Source organism: Equus asinus, chromosome 16, assembly GCF_041296235.1.
Source record: "Equus asinus isolate D_3611 breed Donkey chromosome 16, EquAss-T2T_v2, whole genome shotgun sequence".
NCBI classification, from domain to species: domain Eukaryota; kingdom Metazoa; phylum Chordata; class Mammalia; order Perissodactyla; family Equidae; genus Equus; species Equus asinus.
The window spans coordinates 24,329,172-24,342,296 of NC_091805.1; the positions used below are offsets into that span (position 1 = coordinate 24,329,172).

The 13,125-nt window shown below is 35.7% G+C and overlaps 1 protein-coding gene across 1 annotated transcript in view; it reads left to right on the forward strand.

Moving 5' to 3' along the window:
- The window catches only part of PKN2 (protein kinase N2), a 148,195-nt gene that overhangs the window by 60,670 nt on the left and 74,400 nt on the right, over positions 1-13,125 (forward strand). The window contains exon 3 of the mRNA XM_014841895.3: positions 7,026-7,180. Within this exon, the coding sequence (XP_014697381.1) occupies positions 7,026-7,180 (155 nt within the window). The remainder of the gene's footprint in view (positions 1-7,025; positions 7,181-13,125) is intronic.

The following is a 13,125-nucleotide window of genomic DNA, read 5'->3' on the forward strand; positions in this document are numbered from 1 at the left end:
GAGTCTGCAGTGGTGTTATGGACTTTCCCAGCGGCTGGGAGCAGGTTCACCTAGATTTGCAGCTCTGTCGCTGTCAGGGCCCGCAAGATCTCACTTGTCCACTATGGGCCACAGCAGAGCTATGGGTATCTACTGCAGACTGGTTAGCTCACCCAGCTTTGCTACTTCTGCCCCAGGGCCTTCCAACCTTGTGATTGCTGGGCGGGGCCTCTCCACTAATGCTGCACAGAGGCTTTTGCTGTGGCTGCTGTGGGACTGTGGATTTTCCCCCTGGACCTCAGAGCACGCTTGCTGGGACTCCAGCCTGCCATTGCCCATTCACACGGGCTCACTGGGTGTCCTTTGCCCCCTCTTGGACACTGCCAGAGTCTGTGAGTCAGAGGTGGCTGGCAGACTGCTGCCCCGCCTGGGATCCTCCTGAATCCTGGGCAGGGCCTCTCCGCTAATGCTGAGTAGAGGCTTTGCCTGCGGTTGCTGTGGGGCCATGGATTTTCCCCCCAGGCTTAGGGGCAATCGCGGGGAACTTAGGTAGGGCTGTAGTCACCTGTTTCCACTGTTGCTCTGCCAGTGTGCACACATGCCTGCCCTTGGTACGTGGCGATGCTATGAGTTGTCCGCTGGAAGAAAGTCGCTGGCAGGTACTAGGTTGTCCGGGGGTTGGGGGTCAGAGAGTTTTCTCTTATCTCCACCTCCTCCCGGGGGGAAGTCCGTCCACCTTCCATGTATAGCAGCATGGATCTCTCAGGCATCCTGAGATGTGTATGGATATCCTTTGTTGACCGATGAATGTCCAATTAGTTGTAGACGAAGGGGGAGAGACAAAGAAGACGTCACTCCTTTCTTGCCGTTTTTGTAATATTTTTAAATGTCAGTCAATTATTTTGGAAGTTTTGGTTAATTTAGACAGCACACCCTCCATACTTATCAAAGGCTGTAGTGTTAATCACTATTTTTACCCATCTCCATTAAATTCACAGGCCTTAGAATGTCTCTATGTACCCATGTACTGACTCATATATTGTTATTGCCTTAATTTTAATTCTCTCTCTCTCTGTATATATATGTATTTATATATTCTTTTTTTTACTGAAGAAGATTGCCCTGAGCTAACATCCATTACCAATCCTCCTCTTTTTTTTTCTTGAGGAAGATTAACCCTGAGTTGACATCTGTGCCAGTCTTCCTCTGTTCTTTTTGTATGTGGGACACCTCCACAGCGTGGCTGGTGAGTGGAGTAGGTCCATGCCTGGGATCTGACCCCATGAACCCAGATCATCGAAGCAGAGCGTGTGGAACTTTAACAACTTGGCCACAAGGCTGGGCCCTTTAATTCCATATTTTTTTAACCCTTACATGACGTGTTAAATTTATATAGTGATCATTTAAAATCAGTCACATACAGTCACGTGTCACTTAGCAGGGATACATTCTGAGAAATGAGGCATTAGGTGATTTTGTCATGCTAATGTCATAGAGTGTACTTACACAAACCTAGATGGTATAGTCTACTACACATCTAGGCTGTATGGTTGCAAATCTTATGGGACCACTGTTGTATGTGTGATCCGTCATTAACCAAAACATCGTTATGCAGTGCATGACTGTATAAGCCATTTTCTGTGTTCTTCATTTGTTACTTCTCTTTTGATGTACCAATTTGTATCACTTTTCTTCTTCCTAAAGTACATCTCTTAGCATTTCCCTTAGCATTTCTTTTTAAGTGTTTATGTTTGTAACATTCTTTCCATCCTTTTCTGATAGTGTTTTTATTTTGTCCTCATTCTTGAAAGATATTTTTATTGAGTTTTCAACAGAAGCTCGGTAGTTATATCCTTTAACCTAAAGAAACTATATTCTACCTCCTTTTAGCTTTCATTGTTGCTTTTGAAAAGTCTGTTGTCAATCTAACAATAGCTCCTTTGAAGGTACTCTTTCTCTGCCTGCTCTTAAGATTTTCTCTGTCTTGGATTTTTTGAAGTTTTACTGTGATGTGTCCAGGTGTGCATTTTTTCCCCTATATCTACTTGGAGTTGATTGAATATCTTGAATCTATGGATTGGTATCTTTCGTAAGTTCTGAAAAATTTATAGTCATTATCTTTTCACATACTGTCTTCGAATCATTTTTCTCTTTTTCTTCTGAAACACAAGATATATTTAAGTTTTTCTTTTTACCCTCTGTCTTTTAACTTCTCATTTTGTCTCATTTCCCTTTTTAAGCTTACGTATTTTTCAATACTAAGATGCTGTTTTTCTATATCTAATCTACTATTAAACTCATCCATTAAAGTAGTTAAGAATAAGTCCCAGCACTCAAGATGCTTATAGTCTCCAAGGGGAAACAGACATGAAAATAGATCATTATAATGCTGTATAATACATATTTCAATAGGGGGAAGAAAATATACTTTGAAGACATTAGAAAGGGCACCTGATCAGATTAGGGGATGGTTAGAGGTTTCCTGAAGAAAGTAATACCTACGCTGAGTTAACACAGTAGTATGGAGGAACACAAGTACATTGCATTTTTCGGAGATCAAAGATACAGATTTTTTTGAACTGAACATAGAATTTGACAGAAAAATAGTCATGGAAAGTTATTTGAGACCTATTCAGCATAAGTCTTTTAATGCATAGCTATGAAGGTGGGACTTTATTTGGGACCTCTTTGATCTAATATATAAACATTATATTAAAGCATTCTTATTGAATTTGTATAACATACATTTTAAATTGTATGATAATGTTTAGAAGGTTAGAAGCGTGAACTATTCTTGTAATATCTCCTCCCCTCCCCCAAAAGAAGCTGGTTGGATAATTATAGCAATAGATGTAACAAACAGAGATTTGTTCTTATTCTTAATCATGGGGTATAGTTTTTTTAAGTGGCAGAGTATGAATTTTAGAGTAGATTCAACATTTGCTCTTATACTTTAAAGGCAGTTCTTACAGTAGAAAAATAGTTTCATCTTATAGAATTTTTAAAAATTGCTGTTTTGAATGAAGAGAACATTAATGAGGAGTTCTGGTTACCCTTATTTTGAAATATGTTGCACTATAAAGAAAAGTAAAATAAATGTATTGGCAATCATGTTTTATAATGCTGTAACTTACCATAACTTATAAGAAAGAAATCTGGAGAGAAAAAAAGTATCAGGTTAAAAGGGAAAATAGGTGAAATCTGATGAAGACAGCAGAATGTTTCTCTAATTTCTAAATGAGTAAAAAGTGGACTTTATAAAACAAGATATAACTAAAGTGTATTTCTGCCATGGCATATACTTTTGTGACCTTTGCAAATTGCATAACTTCTCTGAGTTTCAGGATTTTTTTATTTGTAAAATGAGTTTATATTACAAACCTTTGTGAGTTCATTTGAAGATTAAATGACCATAAATACCAGCTACTTAACTGAACCCTGACATGTAATTTTATTGAGCCCTGAACATTGGCCTAAGCACTATGCAGGCTTTATCTTCACAATAACCCCCAATTTGTGGCTGAGGAAACTGCAACACAGAGATGCTAAGTAAGTATATGATCAAGACCACACCAGTAAGTAGCAGCCACAAGATTTTTACCCAGGCATTCTGACCTCAAGAGCCTAGACTCTTAACCATTGTGTTATTTCTTAGGTTCTTGTAATCCTTATTAAAACTGAGGACATACTTTTCCATAAAAACAGTGTTAGATATTATAATATTATTACAAATTAACAGACTATTAGAATCAATAGATATTTCAGTGTCTTAGTACAACTGCTTTAATGTGCAAGAATTTCTTATATAGCGTCTTTAGCAAATTGTAATCTAGCTTCTATGTAAATGCTTCCAGGGACAAGAGAGTTTGTTATGTTTTGAGGCAAACCATTTCATTGTTAGATAACTTGAAATGTAAGGAATTTCTCTTTATCCTGTGATAAAATTTTTGCCCTCACTACCTTTACCCATTGGTTCTAATTCTCTGCCCTGTGGGCAAAAAGTAAGTGGACAGCTTCTTTCATAGACAAATGTTTAAATGTTTAGCTAAGAATCATTTCTGTTTCTCATCATAGGCTAAACAGCATAACAATTCTACAAACAACACATTTCCATATTTTTCTTAACTGAAGGCCTTCTCCTCTGAATGCATGCCAGTTCTTTTTAAAAAGCGTGCTTAGTATAAATTAACTTTATATACGAAATTTTGTGTGATTTTGATTTCTTATGAGAGTCTTCTATCATTTATGTAAAAGAATAAAGAAAAGAAGAAGACTTAACTGTTCACAGATCTGAATACACTTAACTATTCAGTCATTGCTATAATGTTAAGTTCATTTATAGACTCAACAGAGATAAACTCTCACTTCCTGTGGTGACTACTACTAGTTCATGCTTGTTGCATATTTACTATGCACCATGCACTTTTCTAAGCTCTTTACACATAACTTATTTAACCACAATAATCTTGTGAGGCTGATGCTATTTTCAGTATATAACAGATGAGAAAAATGAGGCACAAAGCTGTTAAATAACTTAGCCCGTATTACATGGTTTGTGCTGAATCCCAATGCCAAGACTGAGATTCAAACCTAGACTCTCTTAACCACTATATACTATTTGTGTGCCTTAGTTTGGGCTGCTTTAACAAAGGGCCATAGACTAGGGGGCACAAACAACAGGAATTTAGTGCTCAGTTCTGGAGGCCAGGAATTCCAAGATGAAAGTGCCAGCACAGTCAGAATTCTGGTGACAGCCCTCTTCCTGGTTTGCAGACAGCATCTTCCTGCTGTATCCTCACATGACAGAGAGACCTCCCTCGTGACCTAACAACCTCCCAAAGGCCTCACCTCCAAATACCATCATATTAGAGCTTCAACATACGAATTTTGGGGGGACACAAACATTCTACTCATAGCAGTGTATTAAGTAGTGCTCTTGTGAACCTGATCTGAAAACTTATCTTATCTGAAAACTTTTGTCAGTTGTCTATAAGAGTATGTCATTGAGGGGCCAGCCCCTGGCCGAGTGGTTAAGTTTGCACACTCCTCTTCGGAAGCCTGGGGTTTCGCAGGTTCGGATCCTGGGCACGGACCTGGCACCGCTCATCAGGCCATGCTGAGGTGGTGTCCCACATAACACAACCAGAGGCACTCACAACTAGAATATACAACTGTGTACTGGGGGGCTTTGAGGAGAAGAAAAAGAAGATTGGCAACAGATGTTTGCTCAGGTGCCAGTCTTTAAAAAAAAAGAATATGTCACTGATAAAATCAGCTTTTGAAGCCGTTCATTTTTAATTTGGGAAATTCAGTTATAATAGAAACCTTTCTTGAGTTTGAATCCCAGCTAATAACTGTGACTTTGCCTGTTTCCTAATGTGTAAAATGTTAGATAATATCTGTCTCAGAAGGTTACTTTAAGGATTAATATGCATACATACACATATTTACGTGTGTGTATATATAATTATACTGTTATATATGTAAGTATGCACACATACACAGGATCTAGTATAGTTGTTTACAAGGCAGCATAGCACAGCAATTAAGATAGACTTTGACACAGAAATGACTTAACTCTCTGTATGATCTTGAGCAAGTTTCTTAACTTTTCTGTACCCTAGTTTTCTGTAATATGGGTGTAACATTTGTTATAGGGTGGTTATGAGAATTAGTGAGTTTATAAAAGCACTTTGATCAGGACTTATGCTTTGTAAAGTAGTATATAAATGATAAAATAGTATTATTTTACGTGAGTATGTAGCATAACATCTGTATTTTTGTAAGTTAATTAACAAATTATGTTAAATGTTTTTGAACTAGTGAATGTTTTTAAAGGAGTATAAAACCAAACATGAAACATAGGCATTAAAATCAGTCACACCATCTTTTATTGTGGAAGAGGGGAAGGAACTCTGAAACACAAAGGTTAAGTAACTTGCAGTTTAGGCAGTTTTCCAGTGATTGCCAAGTTACCTGTAACTAAACCAGGTTTAGTACTCTAGTCTTCTAGCTTTTCTTTCTTTCTTTCTTTCTTTTTTTTTTTGGTGAGGAAGATTGGCCCCGAGCTAACATCTGTTGCCAGTCTTCCTCTATTTTGTATGTGGGATGCTGCCATAGCATGGCTTGATGAGCAGTGTGTAGGTCTGCACCTGGGATCTAAACCAGCAAACCCTGGGCTGCCAAAGCAGAATGTGTGAACTTAATCGCTATGCCACCAGGCTCGCCCCCTAGCTTTTTTTTTTTTTCGTATAAGCAAGGGACCTAGTGTGGCTAAAACACAAAATAATGAGCTTTAATATGAAGAATTTTGGTTATGTGGTAGAATTATTAGAAGTGTTTCAACAATAATGGAATACCTGGAAGAATTAGCATGTTCCACTTGAAGTCTTTGTTTCTGTTTTTGTTTTAAAATAGAAGCACCACAGTATGTTTTATGAGAAACCATGGACTTGAGTTTTTGGTCTTCCTACACCCCATACCATCAATGTGATATCAATCAATCAATATCCTTGAAATATTTTCCATTGTGACTGAACATCCTCATAGTAGAAAACAAAATGTGAAGGCTTTTATGCGTATGCTTAGGCTATTACTAGTTAATGCTAGCATTGTATTTGAAGCACCCTTAGTTCTCTTTACAGAGAATTACTTTAGTGGAATTTGTATAATGTTTGAATATGCTTTGTTCTCTAACCAATCAAGTAGTAGTAGGGAATTTAGTTTAATTGTTGAATAGACTAATAAAGTTGATTTGATTTGGTTTGGAAATAATAGTGTTAGAAAAGCATTGGACAGTGATCTAATAAAGCTTCAGACTCAATTTAATCACTTTTGCAGTATCCCTGGCAGATGGTCCTGCAACTCTACTTGAGTATTTTCTTGGCTTGAATTCTTGTATTATCTGTAAGCATAAGGAGATTGCATTTAGATGACTTCAAGCTCATCTGAAACCTTATAATTCCTTATTCTTTGAAAATGTTAACTTCCAATTCTAAGCAGGAATTGATCCTTGTAAGAAATTTTAACATATATTTAATTCACAGATTGCCCAAGGACTCCAGATACTCCCAGTAGTGACCCTCGTTGTTCCACTAGCAATAATAGATTGATGGCCTTACAGAAACAATTGGATATAGAACTTAAAGTAAAACAAGGTGCAGAAAACATGATACAGATGTATTCAAATGGATCTTCAAAGGTAAGTACAGTAAATAAATGTAAGCATATACAGTTAATTCTCATTATTCACAGACTTCGTATGTGTGAATTTGCCTACCTGATAAAACTTATATGTGACTCCAATGTCAGTACTCATGACACTTTCACAGTCATTTGTGGACATTCTCACAAAGGGGTAAAAAATTTGAGTCATCTCATGTGCATATTTACAGCTGGGGTCAAACAAGGTGACGCTCTGCCTTCTTGTTCAAGCTCTTATACTGTAAACAAGTATCCTTTTCATAGTCTCTTTAATACCACACTTTTTTCGCATTTTTGTGCTGTTGGTGATTTTGCTGTTTAAACACTGTATTATTATTTCTGCGACCATTTTGGCCTCCAACTTTGAAAGTATCGACTATAAAGCATGTTGGAAACAAATGGCTTTTAAAATACTGTTTTAAAAATTGCTGATTCCTACCCAAACCAATCGATAAAAAATTTGGCTGTATGAATAAAGGCTACCCAGGAACTCTACACATTTGCAACTTTTCTGTAAGTCTAAAATTATTCTAAAAACAAAAAGTTTTTGTGATTAGTGATTGTTTGGGCTAGACCTTTGTGTTCTTGGGGAATCTGATATGGACATATAACTCCTAATTGAAAATCGGAGTTATGGGGAGCAATTGTTGCTAATGGGAATGTGTCCTTGTTCTGAGGTATAATGTGGAAAAGAAAATGTTGGGAATCACTGAACCATATTATCATGAAGGTTCTTTCCAATCTAAGGTTCTATATAGTTTTATAATTTCCGAAAAGTCTTAGAAAGGTGAATTTATTATAAAATCCACCTTTCTACTCTCATTTATTTTAAATATTCTTACCTCTGCACGTCAGTGTTTCTTCCATATTTTAATAGATATATCTTAAGTAATTTCAGAATGAAAGTTATTAGGTATTTTTTTGTCAGTTTAAGAATTTGAATTCGGGGGCAAAGAGGAATCTTTGCTTGGAGCCATGCACCCTACCTACTCATCTAGATGAAATTTGGGAAGATACTGAAAAGAGAGAAAAGTGTATATGTTATAAATAAGGTTTTTTAAGCATAATTATGAAAATTAGATTGTATGCCATCTTTCAAAAGAATTTTTTTATTTTTAGAGAAATTGATTTGTTTCTACTTGAAACATTACTTATATTTTATGATACTTGATAGCATATTATTTCACTAACTTTGAACATTTATTATGAGGTTGGTAGATCTGGGGGTTTTTGTTATTATTTTTATTATTGACCTTTAGTTTTAGAGATTTTTCATTTTTATCAAATATTATTTTGGACTTTTTTTTTTTTTTTTTGGTGAGGAAGATTGGCCCTGAACCATCATTTGTTGCCAGTCTTCCTCTTTTTGCTTGAGGAAGATTGTCGCTGAGCTAACGTCTGTGCCAGTCTTCCTCTATTTTGTATCTGGGATGCCACCACAGCATGGCTTGATGAGCAGTGCGTAGGTCTGTGCCCAGGATCCAAACCCGTGAACCCTGGGCCACTGAAGTGGAGTGTGCAAACTTAAGCACTACTCCACTGGGCCGGCCCCTATTTTGGATATTTTTTTAAGGCAAATACTGTATTCTTGAAACTCTGAATGCACCATATTATGCTGAATGTTTTCAAATTAAATTAGGCCAGTTACCACCCTCTGGAGTAAAGTGTTTTAATCTAGGGTTAATGTATTAGATTGAGAGGTTCATGAACACTTTGAAGTTATAGGAAAAGTGAGTCTTTATGTTCGTAGGTGGATGAATGAGTGGGCCATAGGTTTCACTGTATTCTCAAAATGGTCTGTAAACACCACCCCCCCTAAAAAAATTGAACAGTGTTATGGCCATACTAAAAGTAAAACAGATAACTTATGATAACCACAGGTTCAAAATGAACAGGGCTGTGAGCAGCCTGATAAAAGAAATAGATAATTTTCCACTGGCCTTTTGTTTTTAATTAGGAGATTCATTAATTTGAGAAGGGGTCAGGTGGAGGTCCAGAGCATACCAAGAGCTGCTGTAATCTCTGAGATAGGCCTGACAGTTATTTCTGTCTGGATTTGATTTTAACTGTTTTCGTTTCTCATCTTTAAACCTCGCAAAGGGTCAAAATATATCTTTATGAGATTATGTAAAATTGTAAATTGAAGTTAGGTGGGATATTAATTAATGTATTCATTAAGAACTTAACAGTTTAATAGCTGTTATGCTAGGCTCTGAAGTATGAATATACTAAAGATAGTGCCTTATGCACAGTAGGTACTCAACAGATAATATCCTGTTTTTAAGAGGTCCACTATCTAAAAAGATGTCACTTGTAAATAAATACAATATATAATAGTGGTATGTTCAAGTTACTTTAGAAGGACGGTGGGGAAGAATCACTTAACTGCTAGAAGAAATCATTAAAGTCTTAGTGTAAGATTTGAAAGATGGCTTGGAGTTCAAGAAGGAATTACTTTTCTAGGGATGGTGATATGGGTAAACCCAATAGGTACAAGGTAGGCAACTGTGGAACAGCATGTGGCTTGTTCTAAGAACTGAAAGTGCTTTCATATGGCTATAGTAGAAGCTCTCAACTTATTTCTTATGCAGCATCTCCGAGGGTAGGTAGAATGCACTTCTAATAGTAAGAATCATCAACTGTAGTATTCATGTCCAATAAAAGGGGGAACAAATCTGAATCTCCAGAAAGGCACATTTTATTTATTAAAGTCCTCCAGGTGATTCCAACAGGACTTTTTTTCCATTCCCCACCGTTAGAGCTTTAAGTGAATAAGGTATATTAAGTGGTGTAGCATAATTGAAAGACAAACCAGATTATAGAGTACTTTGGACAAAATAAAGCAGTTGAGATTCTCTTATAAGATATATATGAAGCTACTGAAAGACAGTTAGAGAAAATACACGATGAGATTTAAAGTTTAGAAAGTTCACATATATCTTCCTCAGACTTGAAGAATTAATTAGAGAGTCTACAAGCAACAAGTTTAAGTACGCTTTTGTAGTAGTCCAGGTTAAACACACTTCATTCCTCTTGTAACAGCAATGAAAGCAAAGAAGACAGAGTCAAGCTATTTAGGTAGAATGAATATGTGGTGTCTGGATATGAGGAAGAAGGCAGGGTCGAAGATGATTCTTAGATTGGTTGTGTGGACAGACTGGTGAATGGTGGTGCCCTTCACAGTGATAGGGAGCAATTTTAGGAATAAGGATGATTAATTCAGTTTGGTAGTAAACAGTTATCTTCAGAACTCTGGTTATTGGATTCTGTATGATAAAATTATTACCCCAGTATGTGTTATAGCCAGAGTTGTTATTTTAAAAGGTGGGTCAGATATTTTCACACTCTTGTTCCAAACCCTTCAGTGGCTTTCTGGCATACTTAGAACAAAATCCGGAGTCCTTAGTATGACTCTACAAGTTCATACATTATTTACTCTGGGCTGCCTTCTGATCTTATCTTCTAAAACACTTTCGTTCTTTCTCGTTACACTCTAGCTGTGTTGGCTTCTTTCCTAGGCCTTGAACATACCAACCACTCTCTTATCTTAGGGCCTTTGCATTTACTGTGTTTCTGCCCTAGATGTCTGTTCCCTCAAGTAATTTCATAGCTTTCCCCCTCACTTCATTACAGTCTCTTCTCAGATCCTACCGCTTCAGCAACCTCTTCACTACTATCCTATGTAAAATAGCAACCCCTGTCTCTACTTATCCCTTTCCCTGCATTACCACCACCTGAAATTATGATTTATACAATCAATTTCTTTATTACCAACATTAGAATGTAAATTTCATGGCTCTAAGTATTACCATTGGTTTTCAGAATAATCTCTGAGGGCTTGATAAGACATGTTGAAGAGATGTTTCCTGTTCGTATATTCAGATGACAAACCAAGCTGTTTATTAAAATTTGGGGTTCTTCTAGCCTTTAGCACTTTTTTTCCCTTTTTTAAATACTCCCAAGTCTTTTCATACTTTCTCCTCGTTTGAAAATACCTGACCATCTATCCAGGTCTCCTTCTCCCTAATCTTCCCATCTTAACATATTCCAACCTTATGTATATCAACAGCCCACAATACCTTTCTGTATTCCCTCAGCCAAAATTGATCCCATCTTCTTTTAAATTTTTATTTGGTTGCTTTTAACATTCTGATACATATAATAATTATCAGTATCTCTTCAAACTGTAAGATTAAAGGGTAACATCCTAACTGATTAATCTTTGTATTTTCACTCGTTATGACAATGTTTAACACATGCAAAGTAAACCATAACTGTGTGATGGAAAAAGAAAGCTGTGTGTGTGATGTCGTTTGTTATAATATCCCACTATGACTTGCAAAATAAAGTTATTTTTTATAAGATAAAAAATATTATATAGTTTGAAAATATACAATTTATTTTTATTTATAATTGTAAAAATGTACATTTGAAATATAAATATCAGGCATTATAAAATGCTAATTACTAATAGTCAGCTACTTTTAACTAGTCTTAGGTTGGACCATATGAAATTGCTGTTTTTTAGTTCAAAATCAGATATTGATATTTTCATATAGTTCAACCTAATATACATGTAAAAGTCTTCCCAAAGGCTTAATATAAAAGCCAGTATTTCTCTAGTACATAAAGCAGTTCATATACTTTGGGCCTACCTTCTCTCTTGCCTCAAATACTTTAGATGCTCAGTAAAAAATCTCTTGAATGCTTGAAAGCATAAAACTGACAAAAATTCACTGAATGCTGGAAAACAAGACTGACATGTAGTAGCTGTAAACTGCCTGTGACAGGTAATATCCAATATTAATTTTAAAAGCCTTCATCACACTTTGACATCTGTGCAGATATTCCAGAAATCTATATGGGAAGATTCACTTGCTTTTATAATGAAATACAAATGCTCTTCCTTGCATGTTGAATTGAAATAGTTAAGAAAGGAGTATTTCCAAAGAAGTAATGGCTGTGCTACTGTCCTTTCACATATTGGTAGAATAGTAGAGTAGCTTAACTGAAAAGCATAGTATTATGTAAATAGTTTACTTAATATTTATACTTTTACATCAGAACTTCATTGAAATAAGACAATTAGTCATTATTTTTGTTACTCTAGAAGAGAGCATTTTAATGCCAATCATATGCTAGGTAATATAATTTTAGTTTTATCTAATACTTGCAAAAGCTATATATTTTAGAGAGTGATATCTTCATTTACATAATTTCTTCAAGAAACCTAAAGCTTGCAGAAGATAGGTAACTAACCCAAGATTATGTATAATAAGATTTGGACCCAAGTCTATCTCATTGCAAAACATAGTTGTCCCATTAAATTAGGAGCTTTGCAATACTAAATTTTCCTCTTACTCTGATCTGGTCTCAAATAGAAAAGTTATTTCAAATCTTCAGTTTGTCTGATGTTCCTAATACTAGATAGGAGGAGGAATTAAAGTAAGAGTAAAGTATTTTCATTTTAACTTTGGAAAGTGAATAGATGTATTCATAAAAGCATATATAATAAGTCATGACAAACACCAAATTCAAGCTAATATCCTTAATGGTAAAGCATATTTAACAAAAATTGTGTGTCTGTGTGTGTACTTCATGGTATAAATTAATATTTAAGGGACTTAGTAAACTCTTTGAGCCCAGCTCCTTCATGAAACCTAAATACTTTAATAAAGAACGAAATCTGACTAGAAGCTCTTTCTTAAATGACTGACTTTGGGAGGAGGAAAGAAATGGAAGAAAAGTTCGTAAATTTGCTAATTGCTTTTTTCTCTGCTGCATATCAACCTAATTTGATGTTTAACATAACATATTTTAGCTCATTTTCCTTTTTTCCTTACACAATAGTAATAGTCTCTCCCACCACGTATATCTCCATCTTCCCCTTTATTCAGTGTTATAGTATACTCTGTGTTTGTACATGATTTATTGAAATGGTGC